This window comes from Nymphalis io, chromosome 15, assembly GCF_905147045.1.
Source record: "Nymphalis io chromosome 15, ilAglIoxx1.1, whole genome shotgun sequence".
NCBI lineage: Eukaryota > Metazoa > Arthropoda > Insecta > Lepidoptera > Nymphalidae > Nymphalis > Nymphalis io.
The window spans coordinates 2,676,205-2,697,796 of record NC_065902.1 but is presented as its reverse complement, the minus strand read 5'-3'; the positions used below and the strand labels follow the sequence as shown (position 1 = coordinate 2,697,796).

The following is a 21,592-nucleotide window of genomic DNA, read 5'->3' as shown; positions in this document are numbered from 1 at the left end:
TTATAGATTTACCATTATATACAAATATATAAATATATTATGAATGATTCAAGTATTATTAAATCAAAAGTAAAATATTCATACAATAAACAAAATGGTGTAAAATTAATTGTTGTTATTATAACCAGAAGTGTATCATATTATTTTCTTTAATTAAAAAATACATTGTATTTTATTTTGAAGAAATGGTAATATAACAATTGATAACAAATTTTAAGAAAATGATTTTAAAAATGATTAATCAACAAAATAAAACAAGTGTGTTTTAAAATAATGTAATCTATCTATTGGATTTTATAAATAATTTCAACGCTCAAATCTATCGGTTGGTTTTGGTATCCTCTTCATAAATATTGTTTTCTCGTCAAAGTATGTGTTAAACTTTTTGAAGCCATATCTCTTCTTCGGGTCTTTATGACAGTATGATGGTGTTAAATTTATCATCAAACCTGAAAAAAAATCTTAATTAATTCTTATTATAAGAGTAGCTACCCCTTGAAGGCCGGATAGAGCTACTTAAGTTGTTATACATTTCGTTCTTCATAAGTATTACATATATTTATAACTTCAAACCTGCTTTCTGAGCCATAGTGACTAGTTTTCCAATTTTCTTCTGCTGTCTTTGGCAAAGTCCCGTTATACGTCTTGGTAACATACAACCGTCGGTCCTAACAAACTGACTCAAGATAAGTACATCTGTATGTTTCACGTCCAAATTCAATGCACACATATAACAAGTATCTTTACACTGATGGGAACCATCTTGATTGTTTACTGGTCTTATTAGAAGTTCTGTCCGCGGAGAAGGAACGGTTACGCCTTCAACTACTAACGAAGAACCCTCTTTATGTTCGCGTACTAAAAAATATACAAAATATTTTTATTAAGGTTATAATTATGAAGGTTTCGAAAAGTATTAACTTACTTACATTCCTTAAGTCGTAATTGTTTTGTTGTTGATAAAGAACGTAAAGAAGTTGACAGAATAGCATTTTTTGCTAGTGAAGTGCCAGTTCGAGCTAGAAACGACATTTTTTTCCTGCAAATTACTAATTTTGTAGTTTATTCGTTCTTCTGAACATTTGACAGATTGAAATAGAAAACAGACAGGTTAAGAAATTAATGTCAAGTGTCAAATTTAATCTATATTCTATCGATGTTACCATGTATTGATGATAATTCTAGACAAAATAGTGACATATTGGTAACAAGGTAACGTCATAACTCATAAGCTAAAATAAAATAATAACTAATGATATAAACGTGAGTTAATAATGAAGTAAGATATAAATATAAAAGAGATAAAATGTTACAATGTACAAATTTTCCAATTCTATTTAAAACGAAACAAATTTATTCTCACATTCGAAAATATTTCTATTATAGATAGGTTATGAAAGATTATTTACTAGTAGTTATAGAAGTTAATTTAAAATTTGGAAGAAATAAATATTAACTGTTTTTTCTAATATAGGATTATTTCCTTGAAAATAATAAATATTAAAATTATATAATTTATTTTCAAACACAATAAATAGAATATTTCAACTAGCTTTTATAAATTGCTTACCTTATTTCAATTTAAGGAAGTTGTAAGTTTATTTTGCAATTATGTCACAACAGGTAAACTAATTTAGATTAAATTTAGAATATTAAAAGATCTGGTGAAAAAAAAAGAAATTATGGTTTGATCCTAAAACACTTTTAGTTAGTTTAGGTTTGTTAATACCAAAAACAAATTATGCTACCTAACTTGTTGCGTTAGTAAAATTAAATAAAAAGAATACATTATCACCTATTATTATATTTCTGTTTAGATTATTGTTTATAGTATATCTTGAGTCGCTAATGAAGGTCGTCTATATTTTTTTTCTATAAATTAAAAATGAAGCTGTAGGTGACTAATTAATTGTATTTCTTGTCAGTTCAGTACTAGTAAAAGCCTTGAAAAGCCTCCTTGAATACTATAGTGATTCCAAATCAGCCTTCTGCGTTAGCCGTCTTTCATAAACTATTAATAAAATAATTATTTATTGATTACATTTAATTTCACCTTATTTGTGAACAGGGCTGAGCACATGAAGTAATTACTTTAAAGAATGGAGAGTGTAAGCCTGGAGTTTGGGTTAAAGATCAGTATGGTTACGGATACGGTGGATAGTGGATACGGTTGGCGACCATGACATAGGTGTACTAGGATAACAGCCGACAGGGAGAAATGTCTAAACATCGTGAAGATAATATCATCAGCCACTACTTTATGACTTTATTTTTATCTTAAATATTTACGAATAATATTTAAATCGATGATTATTTTTTTAAGAATAAGAATGAAACCAAAGTATATATACATAGTATAAATAAAACGTCACTCAATATCAAAAAGTGTTACTACGTCCAATTTAATCGAAATAAAACACTTAAATCAAACAAATATTTCATAGATTCTATCCAGATTGAACAATTAAATAACAAAGGTGATCTTGGAATTATACTAGACTCTAAACTACGATATGATGTGCATATATTGAATAGTGCTTCAAAAGGATTTAAATTATTGGTATTTGTCTTAAGAAATGTCAAAGATTTTAAGAAGCCGTCCACCAAAATTACATTATTTAACACTCTTGTCCTTACCTTAAAAGACGAAAGCATATAAAAAAGGTTTTACTACCACCTGTCGTACAATGAATCTAACCTTAAAAGTATTCCTACCTACTGCGATAGGCTTCAGCACTAAAAATGACCTCCCTAAACTCCATAAGAAAAATAACTGACACGATTATGTTGTATAAAATAATAAATGGAACATTTGATTGTAGCGACTTGCTTCAACAAATTAATCTTAATGTACCTTCTTGCTTACTTCGTAGAAATGCTTACAATCACTTTTATATCCAATACATCCAATTCAAATCTTGGACACTATGCTGCTTTGCCAATGATCTGCAGACTATATAATGCGCTTTTTAAATAGCACACTGACTTAAATATCGCTATATATTTTAACAACATCAAATATATATATATATATATATATATATATATATATATATATATATATATATATATTTTAGTTATTAGATATATATTATTATATATATATTAGTTATTAAAAAATGTCTCAAAAAATTGTTTCTCAATACATAATATTTTGATTTTTTTTTAAGTTTTATTATTATTCGTTATATATTTTTATATTATACTTAACTGACATTTGCGCAACTTTATATAACAATTGTTTACCTTTTTTTATAGTTTCTGCGTTTATTTATTGAGTACCAGTATGTAATTTATTTTTTATATTTTTTTAATTTCTGTTTAGTCATTATTTATGTGCTTGCTGTGAATGTTAATTGAAGGAGCACACATATTTAAAACATTATTCCACGATGTAATATACTCGTAAGTCTTTATCCTTTGTTGATCCTTAATAAATAAATAAATTATATTTGATGGTAATGCATTTATTAAATAACATGATCATTTACAATAATAAAAGTAACACATTAAAACAATCGTATCAGAAAATAATCAGACAATTAGCGACAAAATTCAACTTCGCATAACAATTAATAAGCATTAAATATGACATTCATAATTATATTATAATATATATCTTTAAAATATTCATCTTAGTTTGTTTTTTGTTATAAATATCTATTTTCAGGTTAAAGATTTGTTTTCATATAGAAGAATAAAATTTATATATAAAATAGACTGCAAGGCAGTTTTCATTATTTTCTATATAATTGTGTAAGCGACATCGCCACCTCACATAATATATTTATTTTAATTGTTAGCGAAACAATTTGACAGTTGTAAAGGACGGACGGCATATGCTAAGCACAGTTTCAGATATAATATTGAAAATGCACACCAAATGCAAGAGAATGAAATAAAATAAATCCTTAAAAAAATAACTTAAATTATTTACAAATAATGAAATGAAAAATATGAGTTTACCAATTTGTGACATAAGATTATCTTGGTACTTTAGGCTCAATTATCATATAGCTAAGCTTTATATTTTTTTAATGCATAAAATTGTGCAAGAATATAAAATAAATCGGGAAATCCTCACAATTCGATTATATATTTTGCCCTTTGCCATATATTATACAGTATATTGTTTTTATCCTATATAAATAGTTTTATGCTTATGTTTAAAATACAACAAGTTGCAAGTTTCCCGAGTGAAGATGGTACAATATAAGTGGGGTGGTTTATTTGGGGAAAGCAGCCAGCCCCTTGCTGAGCAAGCCCGCAGCACCCTCAGCTCCGTCGTGCGCCGCACTCGAGAAGTTTGTTACCAGCTGAAAAATATACATACTTTTTTTATTCACAATATTATTTATTAACCTGTGGTGGCAAATTTAAGTTACCAATATATATTTTATAGTTTTATAAAAAAAACAATTCACAATTTGGTTTTCATTCTAATAATTGATACTGAAACCGAAACGGCCTGTGAATGTCCCACTGCTGGGCTAAAGGCCTCCTCTCCTCATTTTGAAGAGAAAGTTTGGAGTTTATTCCACCACGCTGCTCCAATGCGGGTTGGTGGAATACACATTTGACAGAATTTCAGTGAAATTAGACACATGCAGGTTTCCTCACGATGTTTTCCTTCACCGTAAAGCACGAGATGAATTATAATCACAAATTAAGCACATGAAAAATCAGTGGTGCTTGCCCGGGTTTGAACACACGATCATCGGTTAAGATTCACGCGTTCTTACCACTGGGCCATCTCGGCTTTTTTTTAATTGATAGGACACGTGGATTTCAGCCGAAGATCGTGGGTTTAGTATGTATTTATGATTCACTTAGTGCTCAACGATAATGTAAAATATTATCATCAAAATATCACATGTAGGAATCGACAGAAATTACATCCTTGTGATGAACGTTATATTCTTACGAGTCGAAGTACCTGTCTGTCAATATGCTGAGCTGAGGCCTCCCCTTGGTGTTTGAGGGGAAAGTTAGCGGCTTATTTCATCACGCTGCTCCAATGCGGATTTGTGTATACTATACTGATCGAAGCAGTATTTTTGCTTCGAACATTAAATGACATATCTATGTTACAAAGACTTGACACGTTTGCGAACATTCATATGTGTGTGATACTTTGAAAAACATCAATTCTTATGTCGATCGAACGCATTGCAATTGATATATCACAAATCTATTGCGCATTTCAAAGTTGTGATAACGTTACTGATGAATGCTCGTGGTGCTTCTTTCAGCACTCACAGGATCAGGGATTACACGAGTCTTACCGCGTCACGTTTTTCGCTCAAGAACTTGTCGGCGTCCTTGATTTTAGCGTCGACTACTTGTCCCGCGTTCTTCAAGCCCTGGTCAGCGGCATCCTCTACTCTCTTCAAGGTGTTGTCAACCGTGCTATGTACGGCGTTACTGGCATCCGCCGCCGCCTTCTCGGCAGCTTTCTTAGACTCTTCAACGGCAGCATCTTAAACGAAACAAAAAATAATCAGGTAAATATACCATTTAGATTGAAGTGTTTTCGTTAATAACGAGAGAAAACCCGAGTTATCTATCTTTTGACAAAAACACTTTTAAAGCCACGTATTACATTTAATATGATATTGATTTCCAATAGCGGTGTTTCGCCGACATGATCGACCCGAATTTCCATGCGAAATACCCATTACCTACTACAAATACAAACACACAATACTATAACATACGGTAATATTACATTATTTTATGTTATGTCCCTTGTGCAGTAATTACACTGGCTCACTCACCCTTCAAACCGGAACACAACAACACCAAGTACTGCTGTTTTTCGGTAGAATATCTGATGCACGAGGCCCTACTATCAGTTAAGAATCTGTGAGCAGTCAATTGCGTAAGAGACAGTATTAACAAAATTAGACAAAGAATTTTAACTATACGAAACGCTTTGAATACCAAGCCGAATTTTCCTACGAATAACATGCGATTGTTGTTTGCGTCTAAAAAAGTTTCTGCTGTAATATCTAAGCGGATACTAACTTGCAGCCCTCTTTGCCTCCTCTTTAGCAGCCTCAGCAGCTAATCTAGCCTTCTCCTTAGCATCTTCAGCGGCTTTCAAAGCCTGAGCCTTGGCTTCTTCTGCAGTCTTCTTCGTCGTGTCTACCGTAGCGTTGATCGTGTCTGTTAAAATATATATGTTATATTTAAATAAAAATTTTATATATATATATATATATATATATATATATATATATATATATATATATATATATATATATATATATATATATATATATGTTTGTTATTTTCAAAACTAAGCGTTAACAACTTGTTTTAGAAGGCACCTATGGAAACACGAGCATAGGTTTTATTTTTTTATTAGAGTAGTTTTTCTTGGCAGTTGCTGAACTGACGTGAAGTTTTTATCGTAAAAAACGTCTACACACAAACATCCTATAATGCCATGTTTAAAAAAACACTTTCATTTAAACACTCTGTTTAGTTCGTTAATGTTTTAGCTTTAAAACTGTTATTTTTTTTAATTTTTTTTTTTTTATAAAAGCTTTTTCACTCTTTAAACACCTGTACCGTCTAATTTCTCTGCGGTTTCCTTAACATTATTTATTGACGATTCGGCAGAATCTTTTGCACCTTCGGTCTTGCTTGTGAATATATCTAGGAATTTTACAAGCATTTGTTTTGGGATGGGAATATCGAATAACAACTAAATTATACAAAGTAAAGAAAATCAAACCAGTAGCGTGCAAGTTGTTAGCGTAAGGATGCACACCACTGGCTTTTACATAACCTACCTTACTTAAAAGATTAGTTAAAAAAGACATAAGCTGGTAAGAAGCTAAAAGTGCTATACCTTTAACATTATCAATAATAGTTTTAGTTGGTTCATCAGCACCAGCCGTGCCCTCCACCGAGAATATTACTGTATCGACAATAGTTAGCAAAGAAATAAGAGCAGAAAGATGAACACATGCACTAGAGATACTAAATACTCTGTTGGTAATATTAATTATCAAGCTGAAAAAACATTTGTCACGTTAAGTGATTTAGCACAAATTCTTAATTATGTCAACACAATCTGACTTTTGATATAATTGTCACGGATATATAAAAAACAAAACTCACTATAATTATAGCGTAACAAGAAAAGGTACCTTTGGCGCCGGTCACAAGTGAAGAGCTCTTATCATAAACAGATCCAGCTACACTCTTAGTTGAGTCTAATGTATTTTGAACTGTACTTGATACGGTATCTAAAATAATATAAAAAAAATACCATAGCAAAGCTTATAAAAAATACAACACTCATTAACTACTAAGAGACGGAAGAGCATTTATTTTTGAGATGAGAGCAAATGTTAATACTATATTAATAGTTTATGCACTATTGTTTGTTTTATTATCTTTAATTTAAATTAAAAATTACTATATATCAAGACAATATCAACACTTTGTAGGTATATTGGAACTCATTTTAGTGATAGATTTGCTAAGGTTAAAAATAACGAATGTACAATCGCACGTTTTATTTACGTAAATATATAATATATTTAAATTATTTGAATGTCAATAGTTTCTTCTGCATTATTGCTGGAGTTTGGTTGCCTTTATTATTATTGAAAATAAATGAGAGGTCCGAATGAAATGTAAGAAATTAATTAGATTTTAGCCAAAGATAATAAGTCCGACTAGAAATGGTAATACATATCCTCAGCGGTGAAAGAATTGTTTTTGTAACATTATTCGTATTATAAATTACATAATTCAAGTTATAGTTATATTATAGCTGAGACACGATTGTCTCTCACAGGTGTTGAATTGTTAAAATAAAAAAATAATAGGATTTGACAAACCTTTAGCGGCACCGACAAACGATATGCCTTTGTCTACAGCAGTTGAGGCAACATTTTTTGTTGTATCTAATGTACTTGCTACAGTATCTATAGCAGACAAAATGAAATTTATAGAAATGATAATAAACTAACAGAGAAATTCAAGTCGCAATTATAACTATATTGTACCTTTAGCAGATCCTACAAGATGTGATCCTTTATCGACAGCTGATGACGCTACACTCTTAGTTGTCTCTACAGTAGTATTAACAGTGCTCGCTACGGTGTCTACAAGCGAATACAAACATTGAAATATAATCGTGTAAAACATAAAACAATCTGATTAATGAAATTTACCTTTAGCAGTGCCAACTAAAGAAAAACCTTTATCTACTGCGGATGATGCGACATTTTTCGTCGTGTCAATTGTGCTTGCCACGGTTCCTACGAGATAAATGAATTAAAGTAATTGCAACGTGAAATAATTCATGTGTACTAGTGATATACCTTTAGCAGCCTCTACTAATGAAGCGCCTTTATCGACAGCAGATGTTGCAACGTTTTTAGTTGTATCGACAGTGGATTGCACAGTGCTTGCTACAGTATCTACAAATTATGCGTCAAATTAATTAAGTGATAGAGGTTAAGCCTATAAAAAATGTATATATTAACTGCTTTACTTAATTGCGAGAATTTTTATTTTAAATAATAATATTATTGCATTTTATGTACCTTTGGCTGATCCTACTAGTGATGAGCCTTTATCGAAAGCGGTGGCTGCTACATTTTTAGTGGTATCTACTGTCGTGAGTATGGTGCTTGCTAGATTATCTACAAGTATGATAATTCAAAATAATGATTGTAATATATCATTATAGAATACATAACTAAACAATGAGTGCATTTTACCTTTAGCGCTTCCTATGAGTGATGTGCTCTTATCAACAACAGATGCCGCAACATTTTTAGTTGCATCTACAGTACTTGCAGCTGTACCTATTGCAATGAGATAATTCTATGTAAAATTGCGAATACTAAATAATATTATTTAAGTAAATGGAAGCAGTGAAATACCTTTTACAGTTCCTACTAGTGAAACTCCCTTATCTACAGCGGATGCGGCTACATTTTTTGTTGTGTCTACTGTTGTATTCACAGTACTGGCTACTGTATCTAAACGTGATATGAATCAGAACGCATGAGATCACTGAAGTGCATTTGGTAGAAAAAAATAATATTTATTTGATAATTTGTTATTACTAAACGTTACCCGCTTCGTAGGGCGTTAAAGAACATCACTTTTTTATTTTATTTAATAAATAAAAGAGAGTCGTTTTTGATTCCTAGACATAATTGATTACTCTATCAAATTTTATTAGAATCCGTTCAATAGTTCGAAAGTGATGAAGTACACACATCCAAAAAAGATCACTAAGATTAACTTATACGGACCAGTTTTACTTAACTTACATACTTTTTAATATAATTAATATCATAATATGTATATTCAACATAAATATATTTGCTTTCTTTAATGTTATACCTTTAACGCCTTCTATCAAAGCTGAGCCTTTATCAAGCGCTGATGCCGCTACAGTTTTAGTACTATCAACAGTTGAATGAACGGTGCTTGCTACGGTATCTATAACGCCATTAAAACATACATATATTAGCATGGGAATGACGACAGATATGAAATAAATATATATGTAAATTAGGCCATTAAACCTAATTATATTTATAATGGAATTGTATAAGAAGCAGAAGTATTGAACGATGACAAAAACGCAATCACTGCTTTTGATATAAATATTTTACAATGTTAACCTCAAGAAAACTACAATATGTTCTTGAATATTAGTCATTGAAGAGAGAGCTCTAAGGTCAAATTCGATTTAAAATTTTTAGACCGTAGGTAACTCACCTTTGGCAGTATCCACGTAAGATTTTCCTGTTTCAACAGAACTGTGAACAGCTTTCACTGTACTATCTAATGTACTTGCTACTGTTTCTACAAATTATGATATATTTAAAAAATATCAAAGAGGTAAAACTCATAAAATTCACAAACAAGCATTAGTAACAACAGTTAACCTTTAGTGCTATCTAGATAAGATTTTCCGATATGTAAAGCAGAAAATGCGTAACTCGTCGAGAAATCCAATGCAGATTGATATGAGTTTTGGCCTGAATCTAGGTTAAGTAAAAACAAAAAAAAAAAAACCAAATAAGTCAAAACAAAACACAAATAAAATACAAATCATAAATTAAAAGAAATATACAACATCTAATTTTAATAACTAAGTAAAACTTCACAAAGACATGAATGCACTACATTTTTATAAGGCTCTGAAAAGGTTGTTACGAAACATATAAATACTGAATAAGCCGACTGTAAAACAAATACTAGCTAATAACTACAAACACACGAAATTCGATTTCATTCTACCTTTAGCGCTATCCACATACGATTTAGTTGTTTTTGTTGTTGAATTAGCAATATTTTTGGTTACTTCAACAGTATTATTAACCGCATCTGCTACAGTATCTATTGCAAATTGATATATTTTAATAAAAGAACATTTAACAAAAAAAATAAAATAATGTAAGGATTTTACCTTTAGCACTAGAAGCATATGTTTTACCAGAATCAACAAGTGACTGTGCTGTTTTTTGTGTTGTGTCAACTGTGCTTTGAATACTACTAGCAACAGAATCTACAAAATAATAAATCAATCAATATTGAAGCATTTTCTGCATAATTTATGGTAAGTTATTAATTTTACCTTTAGCACTAGAAGCGTATGTTTTACCAGGTTCAACAAGTGACTGTGCTGTTTTTTGTGTTGTGTCAACTGTGCTTTGAATACTACTAGCAACAGAATCTACAAAATAATAAATCAATCAATATTGAAGCATTTTCTGCATAATTTATGGTAAGTTATTAATTTTACCTTTAGCACTAGAAGCATATGTTTTACCAGAATCAACAAGTGACTGTGCTGTTTTTTGTGTTGTGTCAACTGTGCTTTGAATACTACTAGCAACAGAATCTACAAAATAATAAATCAATCAATATTGAAGCATTTTCTGCATAATTTATGGTAAGTTATTAATTTTACCTTTAGCACTAGAAGCGTATGTTTTACCAGGTTCAACAAGTGACTGTGCTGTTTTTTGTGTTGTGTCAACTGTGCTTTGTATACTACTAGCAACAGAATCTACAAAATAATAAATCAATCAATATTGAAGCATTTTCTGCATAATTTATGGTAAGTTATTAATTTTACCTTTAGCACTAGAAGCGTATGTTTTACCAGGTTCAACAAGTGACTGTGCTGTTTTTTGTGTTGTGTCAACTGTGCTTTGTATACTACTTGCAACAGAATCTACAAAATAATGATTAAATTAATAATCAAACGATAACGAACTGCATATCTAATAAAAATAATAAAAGGGACATTTTATGTTAGTATTTAGTTACCTATTGCGCTTGTGGCATAGGATTTCCCTGTTTCAAGCGCAGATTGACCTGTTTTTTCTGTAATATCTAATGTACTTTCGAATGTACTTGCTACTTTATCTACAATAACAATATTATTCTTATAATTGTGGTCAAACAAGCTAACAGTAATAATATTCCGTTCAAATTTATAAACTACCTTTTGCTCCAGCGACATAAGATTTGTTGGTTTCGAAAGCTGACTCGGCATTTTTTTGTGCACCTACTAAAGTGTTCGATACTGTATTTATAAAAGTAAAATTTTCATAACAACAATATATACCTTAACTAATATTTTTAAGGAACTAATGTATTAATAATACCTTTTGCAGATGCTGCATAATCTTTGCCTGTTTCAATAGCGGAATTGGTTACTTTTTGTGTTGTGTCTACCGTACTTTGAATATTACTTACAAGTGTTTCTACAAAATAAAAATAATGAAATAATAATATACTCATTGTTCAAAATAATATTGATAATATTACTAAAGATGCTATCTATACCTTTTGCAATAGTAGCATATTGTTTGCTTGTATCTAAAGTAGATTCTGCTGTATTCTTAGATGTGTCTAATGTACTTTCTATGGTACTAGCTACTTTATCTACAACCACATCGAAAATATTGATAAATAAATATTATTAATTTTTAGAAAGGAAGGCCATTTGAACGGATAATTACACTGGAAATATTAAAGTACAATAAATATTCAATATGGATCGATAAAAGAATAAAAATATAAATATATGTCTACCTTTCGCAGACGCAACATAATCTTTGCTAGCTGTGAATGCAGTTTGGCCTGATTTTTTAGTGCCATCTACTGTATTTTGTATAGCACCTGCAGCTGAATCTATAAAATTGTAATAAAAATGCAACCGTTTCTTTTAAATTCGTTTACAGTACAGTAACAGCCTGTTAATGTCCCACTGCTGGGCTAAGGCCTCCTCTCCCTTTTTGAGGAGAAGGTTTAGAGCTTATTCCACCACGCTGCTCTAATGCGGGTTGGTAGAATACACATGTGACATAATTTCAATGAAATTAGACACATGCAGGTTTCCTCACGATGTTTTCCTTCACCGTCAAGCACGAGATGAATTATAATCACAAATTAAGCACATGAAAATTCAGTGGTGCTTGCCCGGGTTTGAACCCACGATCATCGGTTAAGATTCACGCGTTCTAACCACTGGGCCATCTCGGCTTTTCAGATATGTTGAAGCGTAATAAAGCAATCATATATGGTAAACTAATGTAAATTCGTTTATATAAAAATAATCAAAGTGCTTTTTTACCTTTAGCACTCGTAGCGTAGGATTTACCACCTTCAAGAGCGGCTTGTCCTAATTTCTGTGTGGTATCTACAGTGCTCTGAATAGTGTTCACTACTGAATCTACAATTTGATAAAAGCATTATTAATTCAATGACTAATCGCAAGTGTTTATTTTAACGTTCTAAATATTTTGATAATACCTTTAGCACTAACTGCGCACGTCTTTCCAGATTCTATGGTAGATTGTGTAGTATCTATTGTGCTTTGAACTACATTTGACAATGTATCTATAAGTATAAATAAAAGGAAACAATTGAAAATTATCACCATACCAATCTACTTAATTAAAAAGAAAACATGCAAGCGTTGCTTATAAAGTTTAATGTTAATTAATTCTAATAATATTGTCCCATTGCAACATTAGTATTTATGTGTTTTTAAAATCTACGGATGCAACTTTACTTTTCATATCATAGTTAGATAATAACAACTTACCTTTAGCCGTGTTTATAGCTGACTCAGCTGCCTTTTTCGTATTATCTACTGTCGTTGAAATTGTATCTATAATTGTGGAATGAAAAGCAAAAAAAAACAAAAGTTAAACACAAAGGAAATGAAAATTAAATACAAAAATAAATTAAAATTAAAAGGCGATCAGTTAAAATTAAATATTTACGGAAAGAAACAAAAGAAGCTGTACAAACTATTACTAAATGTTCCAAAAGGATTTCGAAACGGCGTTCTCTGTTTAACCTACCTTTAGTAGTGTCGACAACCTTCTTCCCATCGGCTAAGGCTTTGTCAGCAGCATCCTTAGCTTCACCGGCAGCAATCGAAACCTTTGATAATTCCTTATCTATCACATCAATCGCCGAGTGCTTCGCGTTTGCAGCTATTTAAAGACAACATTGATTATCATTAATAAACGTGCATTAATAGTTTATATTATTTTGTTGGTTTTCCGGTTCTCATGACGTTTCATTTTTCGTCTATTATTTTGTACCGTAGGTATGTATTTAGTTTTCAATGTGCTATTTGTAACTTGTTTTGTCAGAATTTGTGTAGGTGAGTGACAATTAGAGTTCACGACCTTTTTAAGGGCAGTTTTTTAATTCATGTAGGTACTACAGGTTCTGTTTATATATATATTTAAATGTTCTCGTGCTAAAATACTTCGAATTACGCTACTCCTTGTCGAAAACTCAGCAACGAGTCGCAGATTCTTAACATATATGGTTAAAAGAAAAAAAATGTATAAAAAATTTACTTAGATTCAAACACAAATTGAAAATTAATTCGTGTACACCACTGTAATTTGTTAACCCTTCGCAATGTCTAAAATTAAGACATCGTACAAAATATAGTAGATGATGATTTATTATGAATTGCATATATCCACTAGTTCTACTCATCGGATCACTAGATTCAAGTTGCTAGGCCGGTCTTATAAGTGGATTTAAATTTTTATACAATTTGTTTTATTTAAAGAAGACATATTATTATGCATTTGACTCAAAATTATTGTCGCGAAGTTAGTGATTGTTTCACGTTTTGACACCCACTTAAATATATTATGGAAGTTTTTTAATTAACAAAGTATAACTTAAAAAAAACACGAATGTCTATGATCATAAAACATAAGGTCTTCAATAAGATTCAGCGATTAAATTAAAAATAACCAGACAGGAAACTGTTATAGAAGTTTCTTGATATTTTTTATATAAATATAAAAAAATATATATTTATTTTGTATCGATTAAAAATAAGTTGACTTTATTTAAATAATCCCTAGTAATTCAGTCGAGCTAAGGCGGTGGAGCCTGTTTTGATACCAAACAATCGTCTTGGAAGCAGCACGACCAGTATTCAAGAGGGGTCTGAGAAAATGCCAGCAAAACTGGATTTAGATCTAAACTTGAACGTGAATAATACATATTTTACAAGAATGTACAGATATTATATATGTTTTTTTTTATTTAAACTGGTATTGTAAATGATCTGTGTGATATGCTTTAACTATGAATCAATTTGATGAAGGAGTAGATAACTTAGAAGAAAGGACTTTTTTTTTAATTCCCCTCTCGAGGGTTAAAATAGGAGTTTAAGGTTTAGTTTCGTCACGGTAGCATGCGCTAGTGAATTCGTTAAGGCTGTTTTTATTGGATATTCCGCTATAATGGTACCGCTGGCTTTTTTTTAGATATTCCGATGTTCAGAGCGCACACGGCGCCTTGAACATCGGCAAGTCCCACATACGGGGGTATGTTCCCGTGGGAGAAAGGAATAATGCGTTTTTCCAGTGTTAAAAAGGGGGTTTAAAGTTTATGCGGAAGTCATTCAATTTTGAAGTTGAAAATGTAGAAACTGATATGTGTTATTTCATACCATTTTACTAATTTTATTATGAATACAATTTTCCAAAATCTTGACGATATCGGCTTTTCGGTAGAAATACCGAACAAATATAATATCAATGAGTTTTTTTCGTAATGAGAGCCCAATGGAAATATGTATTGTCACAAACCGACTTCTACGCGGGAGAAGCCTCCGGTTTATACGATATAGGCATTCTAATTTTATCTTGACATTTATAAAACTTTTTTTTTTAATATTACTTTTACAGTACACAGAGTAATGACACACATACACAGTACGTTAGATGGAGTATTCAAGACAATCAACTTTGATAGGTGATAAGTGAATACAGTGATATTCTTAGAAATGTGCTTATAACGCTGTGTCTGTTTGTTTATAATGCAAATTAAATGCTGACTGACTATCAATATAACTTAAACTGTTAAATAGAACATAGACTTAAATTCGGAGACATTCATTTGACATGAGAAATAGTCAAATAATTATGATTATATGCGTTCTTCTCCAAAGTGCGCTGGCTTTCTTTTGGTATAAGTTTTATGTATATTGGTTTAGTAGTTCTTTCAGTGAGGTTTTACAAAAAATATTTAAGTAAATCTAATTATGTGATAATTTGATGATATACATACCGGAGTTAGCAGCATCAGACGCCGTCTTCTCAGCCCCACTCACGAGCTCTCCAGCCTTCTTAACCTGTTCTTCAACAACATGGGCGGCTTCTGCGGCTTTTTCCTGAGCGATTTGTTCTGCATCTTTCTTCTTCCTCTCGAAGAGAGACGCTGTCTTCTCTCCGATGCTTCGGAACGCGCCTGTGATTAAAAGGGTAAGAATATTCGAATTTATATTATTATTATTTTAATTTTATTTATTATATATTTTTTACGAATTTGTCGTAATGCAGAGACATATTTAAGATTTAAACACTAGAAATAACCGATGTTTATATTAAATTTATATAGACCACAAAAACTGGCAACATTTGTCTTTAGTCATCGACCGTTACTTGGAAATGGTGGTCATTTTATTAATTCACATGTAACATGTAATAGACGCATTAGGTATGACCTTCACAATATTCTATTCAAAGTTATAATATTGCTGTAATAATATTTTATCGAACCACTTCATGTGTATCCATATTTCACTTTACAATCAACAATAGATACAATTGTGTAATATGTTAAAAAATAATAAATAAAATAATTTTAATCCAATACGCGTTGTGTAAAAAAGCAAACAAATATTTATTGTTATATTTTAATCATTCCTTATTATTGTTTTGCTGTTTCTTTGATTTTATATAAATACTATTTTCCTAATAGGTAGAAAAGGAAAAATATGTTAATAAACATAGAATAGAGATTGTAGGTATAACAATAAAATTGTGTCGCATTACACCTAAAGATTTTCTTACATAAGACACCCAGTCCGTTACGCTGTATTGATTAAAGTTAGGTCAAACTTCCCCCTTCCACTGTCAGTTCAAAAGTGGTGGGAGCTGCATTCTATCTGCATTATGATACCGTACATCTATACTACGGCATTGAGAAATTGAATACCTTTTTAGAATATGATATTGACATAATGCAATAATAAAAACAGTCATGTTATAGTTAGTGTAGTTGTTACGCTGTGTTCCAATTATTTTTCTGTTCAAAAATTAAATAAATCTTTCGATACACCGTCTCCTATAAATAAACATATACGAGTATATTTATAATATAAATGCTTGCACTTATCTTCATTAACTGATCATCATAAAAAAAAAACAAACAAAGATTTCTAACTCACCAAGGTTCTTGTCTATCGGAAAGCATGGAAATATAAATATTAATTATTTATATAAAAATTAACGAACTACGTAATCGTATTATTAATTTATTTATCTACAAATCCATGCCAAAACTTGTTCGTCTAGAAATAGCTATGAATATATTAAAATAAATGTGGGAGGAACTTTATTTAATGGTGAAGGTGTCACTTACTATTATTTTAAATTGTAAAGATGGATTTTACTTTTCTACTTTGTATGAACATGAATCATGCTATATGTACGATTTATTATAACTTGCCGATGAATCTAGCTTTATATTGTAACTAATGTCTCATGCACAGATAGAACAGAAATTAATTCTTCAACAAATACAATATTCTGTTGCCATATGACAAAATATTTCAATATACAACACATGCATACTTTAATTTTTAATTATTGAAATACAATGATACAATAAAATTGTCAAAGAACAATAACAAGACTGCCGAATGATACAAATATATCGAACAGATAATTCACTTAAATAAAAATACATTTATTTAACGCTCATTTGTATTAAAAACTATGTTAAATTTATTGGTGTCAAGGTAAGATAATAAAAAAAACAAAATAACTTTAATTGAGTACACGTTTTAATTATTACCTGTGGATATATTAAAGTTAATTGATAAATAATATTTAGTAACCAGTATACGTTTTGAATTCAAGTTATATATTTTTTATATTATTTTATTGTTATATATTTAATTAATATTATGTTCAAGAAAGTCACTGTTTGCGACATTTATGCTTTATATAAAGCGCTATTTATGCTTGCATAAAACTTTATCAGTTGGAATTAATTTGGAGTCGATATTATCGTTTGTGTTCTGCTTCAATACAATGCGAAAAAAACTCTGCGCTTAAACGTATTCACAGCGAGTAAAGAAAAAAAAGAGATAGATTTTTTTTAAATTAATTACAGATTCTGTTAATCGAACTCTGTAAATGAGACCTTCGAAATTTCAAAAACGTTACGAAATTTGCAAACGAAATAAACAAAAAAACAATCTCAATATTACAAAATAATACAACATATATTTTTTGGGAAATATTAAGTTTTCATAGTAAAATCAAAAGCTGTACTTTTGAAAAGTAATTCGTTGTTGTCAAATCTACCATATGTTAAGAAGGTATTCATAGCAACCTTTTACGGTAGGGATGTGGCCTCAACCTATTCACAAACCGGCTCGACTGATGAGAACATATTATTTCATTTAGCCATTTTGTATATACTATTTATTTTCTCGGAGTCTATTTATAAACTAAATATAGACTCTGTACCATTATATTATATTAAACGGCTTTGTGGTAAGGTCTAGGTATCTGCTAAACGGTTATATATTTAAGACGTTTAATTGTGTATAATTAAAATGGGGTCGGTCGAGTATTTATTTTATTTATTTAAGGAAAACACAGCATGATACAAAATATGTTGACATTAAAAATACAATACACAGACAATAGAGCCTGTTTTCAGACAATTACTGTTTTCCATCGAAATGTAAAATGCAAACCTAACAATAATTAACAGAAGTAGCAACACACAGTTTTGAAAAAAAAAATGTAAATGAAAGAAACAATATTGAGTAAGCAATTCTCAGTGATGTACACACACAACATTTATTTATAAGAAAATATAACAAAACGATATAAATAAATATAATTAAAATGACTGTATGTAATTTCAAAATAACTTTGCTAAGTTAATACGGCTATGCAAGTTACCAAAACCAAAACAATTATGGTTTTTATTTCGTCTATGTGTCCGTTTGTCTATGTAATCTTCAAACCGGGAAATTATTAAAATTTATATAATTGGATTATTATAGAAAGTATTTTAAGTTACTGTAAGGTGATGACGTAATTTTTATTAAAAATACTACAAAAAATGAAGTCGAGGAAAATTTAATTATAATAAGGATTGTTTTTTTTTTATTGGAAAAAGCAAACCAAGTTTTTTTTAAATAAATATAAGCAAGGAGATTCGCTAGGAGCCATAGATGTATTAGTGTAGTAATTAACAGCATTCACGGATGCTATTTATTATTTATGTTGACAGTATATATACCTACGACTTTTATTATATTGATAAATGCTTGTTTACTTTGAAAATATAAACATCTTTTGTATTTATTTACATTTATATTATTATGTATGATAAAATTATGTTTATAATAAGATTGTTATAAAAATAGGAATTTTTTGTTAGTCTAAATGTCATTTGCGGGTGATTAGTTAAAAAATGCTGTGTCTTCTTCTTTCGAATGTCAAATCAAGAATGATGGAAAAAGAGAAATCAGTATTTAACTAAGTAACGTTTATAAGTAAGGTCGATAAGTACTTAAAATTTAGCTTTTAGGAATGTTTGTTTTCAGAATATCAAAATATGCATTATTAGCATATTTTTTTTTTTTTGTAAAATGGCATAACAAATAACTCAAACTACCGGTTTGCATTTTAACCATTGTATATTATGTACAGTACACTAACAGCCTGTGAATGTCCCACTGCTGGCCTAAGGGTTTCTCTCCATTTGAGGAGAACGTATTTATTTATTTATTAATATAAGAAACACCATCACCATCACCAATCGGTATATTCATAAAAATTAGCAACAGAAAAATAACGATAATAGGCTATTACGGTGTGATACACCATTACAGGCATTTACAACAATGTTGGTATGGAGCTTATTTTACCACGCTGCCGCTGCTCCGCAACGCATTGGATGTGGCAGAATTTCAGTGAAATTGGAGAAATTCAGGTTTCCTGACGATGCATTCCTTCACCGTTGAGCACGAGATGAATTATAAACACAAATTAACCACATGAAAATTCGGTGATTCTTGCCTGAGTTTGCACCCGCGATCATCGTTTAAGAGTCAGGCTTTCTAACTTTTTAATCGGTGGTAGGGCTTTATGGAAACCCGTCTGGGTAGGTACCACTCACTCATCACATGTGCTACTACTGTACTTAGTGCTGTTGTGTTCCAGTTTGAAGTGTTAGAGAGAGTTCCAGATTCTAGTTCCCAAAATAAATAAATTGTCATTTTACTCAATTATTCTGACTTTTTTTTAAATCTGCTTAAACAAATACACTTTTTATACTTAAATCTGATGTATACATATGTATATACATAGTTGTGCATAGTAATAATATGATTTATCTTTTTAATAGTTACTTTTTGACGTGCGCGTTAAAATTATGAAGTGGTAAACGTGAATTCGACAATAATCTTGGCAGCGGGGAGAGTGATGGGTTGTTAGCACCAGCTATTTAGATGTCACATGCGTTCATTGGTCCAGTTTGGGTCTAAAATAGAGCTCAGTCGGTCAGTCGGGATTATTGCTCCCCTGTCTACCGAGGCGTGGTATTATTCCATTTCATTGTATTCCGCAATATATCTACGCTAGATTAGTGTTGAAAAAAAAATTAAGTACTACATAAAATTAATCTTCTGATTAATCCTTTTTTAAACGTGATATGAATATTATATAGAATCTTATTTCTAAATGATTTATTTTCGAACAAAGTCCACAGCTACTTACATAAGAATTTAAACAATAGTTTATTAAGTATTATTAAATCAATAGCCAGTTACGAATTATTAATAATTAACAGAATCGCGAAAACGTGTTTACTGAAAATATTTTATAATTTGTAAATTAATAAATAGAGGGGGAGAAGAACAATAGGTTATAGTTAATTTACGATAATTTATATTTATTATTATTTATTTATAACAACTAAATATTAATATTTGTTTTTATTCTTGACACCCATAACCCTTGTCTGCTTGTTGGGTGCTGCTTAAACATAGAGAAACTAAAATATAAATAAAAACACACACACATCAAACAAAATAAAATACACAGGTGAGCTCTCAATAAACAAAGCAACCTTAATTTTTTTTTTTTTTATATAGAATAGGAAGGCGGACGAGCATATGAGCCACCTGATGGTAAGTGGTCACCAACGCTCTTAGACATTGGCATTGTAAGAAATGTCAACCATCGCTTACATATCCAATGCGCCGCCAACCTTGGGAACTAAGATTTTATGTCTCTTGTGCCTGTAATTACACTGGCTCACTCACCCTTCAAACCGGAACACAACAATATTATGTACTGCTGTTTTGCGGTAGAATATCTGATGAGTGGGTGGTACCTACCCAGAGGAGCTTGCACAAAGCTCTACCACCAGCTACTTCTAAAATCTACTAATTTTAGATATTGTGTATATTAACTAGTTTTCACCCGCGTTTTAGTGGCTGTAAGTGTTAGGTACAAAAAAGGTAGGTACTACTAGGGTTCAAGCTTGCTACATACGAAATTTCATCAAATTCGGTTGAGTCGTGAAAGCGTAACAAACAGACAGATAGACTTTCACATTTATAATATTAAGACTCCGACATTAATAGATTAAGGACCCCACCACACCAGTCTGTACTCTATAGTACATACGCTCATACGCTCTAATTACGGGAACTACTGAGTGGATGTTTAGTCCGTTTTTATTATTATACAGATTTAATAAGGTACTTATAATGATAATAATTATACTCTGTGCCAATCAGCTAACGTTATCATATTTGAAAGTGCCGCTTGAGAGCTTTCATGGCGAACGCTGTGTATATGGATAGATATACATTATATGAAAACAATGTGTAATGGTAATGTTCTTTTTATACCAATTATAAAGAAATATTTTGAACATCAGCTACTTCATTGGTTACCTACCCGCAAAAAAGCTTTGTATAAAATTATATAATCAGATCATGACA

The 21,592-nt window shown here is 30.5% G+C and overlaps 2 protein-coding genes across 51 annotated transcripts in view; both read right to left on the bottom strand.

Annotated features, from left to right (window-relative positions):
• Positions 1-261: 261 nt before the first annotated feature.
• LOC126773678 (39S ribosomal protein S18a, mitochondrial) lies at positions 262-1,107 on the bottom strand. The gene is made up of 3 exons (XM_050494749.1): positions 930-1,107; positions 574-858; positions 262-449 (listed from the first exon to the last, which is right to left on the bottom strand). The coding sequence occupies exons 1-3, from the start codon at positions 1,030-1,032 to the stop codon at positions 307-309; spliced, it is 531 nt and encodes a 176-aa protein (XP_050350706.1). The 5' UTR covers positions 1,033-1,107; the 3' UTR covers positions 262-306.
• Positions 1,108-4,145: 3,038 nt separating this feature from the next.
• The window catches only part of LOC126773662 (perilipin-4), a 31,060-nt gene continuing 13,613 nt past the window's right edge, over positions 4,146-21,592 (bottom strand). For 2 of the 50 annotated variants that reach the window (XM_050494672.1, XM_050494671.1), the window contains 31 exons: positions 15,619-15,798; positions 13,371-13,505; positions 13,109-13,174; positions 12,814-12,900; positions 12,635-12,733; positions 12,094-12,192; positions 11,845-11,943; positions 11,664-11,762; positions 11,501-11,587; positions 11,323-11,421; positions 11,129-11,227; positions 10,961-11,059; positions 10,793-10,891; positions 10,625-10,723; positions 10,457-10,555; positions 10,288-10,386; positions 9,933-10,031; positions 9,763-9,849; positions 9,382-9,480; positions 8,913-9,011; positions 8,748-8,834; positions 8,571-8,669; positions 8,346-8,444; positions 8,196-8,282; positions 8,028-8,126; positions 7,860-7,946; positions 7,161-7,259; positions 6,577-6,663; positions 6,028-6,168; positions 5,286-5,479; positions 4,146-4,316 (listed from right to left, as the gene is read on the bottom strand). In XM_050494672.1, coding sequence (XP_050350629.1) covers positions 4,227-4,316; positions 5,286-5,479; positions 6,028-6,168; positions 6,577-6,663; positions 7,161-7,259; positions 7,860-7,946; positions 8,028-8,126; positions 8,196-8,282; positions 8,346-8,444; positions 8,571-8,669; positions 8,748-8,834; positions 8,913-9,011; positions 9,382-9,480; positions 9,763-9,849; positions 9,933-10,031; positions 10,288-10,386; positions 10,457-10,555; positions 10,625-10,723; positions 10,793-10,891; positions 10,961-11,059; positions 11,129-11,227; positions 11,323-11,421; positions 11,501-11,587; positions 11,664-11,762; positions 11,845-11,943; positions 12,094-12,192; positions 12,635-12,733; positions 12,814-12,900; positions 13,109-13,174; positions 13,371-13,505; positions 15,619-15,798 — 3,197 coding nt within the window. In that variant the 3' untranslated portion in view covers positions 4,146-4,226. The remainder of the gene's footprint in view (positions 4,317-5,285; positions 5,480-6,027; positions 6,169-6,576; positions 6,664-7,160; positions 7,260-7,859; positions 7,947-8,027; positions 8,127-8,195; positions 8,283-8,345; positions 8,445-8,570; positions 8,670-8,747; positions 8,835-8,912; positions 9,012-9,381; positions 9,481-9,762; positions 9,850-9,932; positions 10,032-10,287; positions 10,387-10,456; positions 10,556-10,624; positions 10,724-10,792; positions 10,892-10,960; positions 11,060-11,128; positions 11,228-11,322; positions 11,422-11,500; positions 11,588-11,663; positions 11,763-11,844; positions 11,944-12,093; positions 12,193-12,634; positions 12,734-12,813; positions 12,901-13,108; positions 13,175-13,370; positions 13,506-15,618; positions 15,799-21,592) is intronic. The other 48 variants (XM_050494673.1, XM_050494675.1, XM_050494676.1 and 45 more) reach the window with 48 other exon arrangements.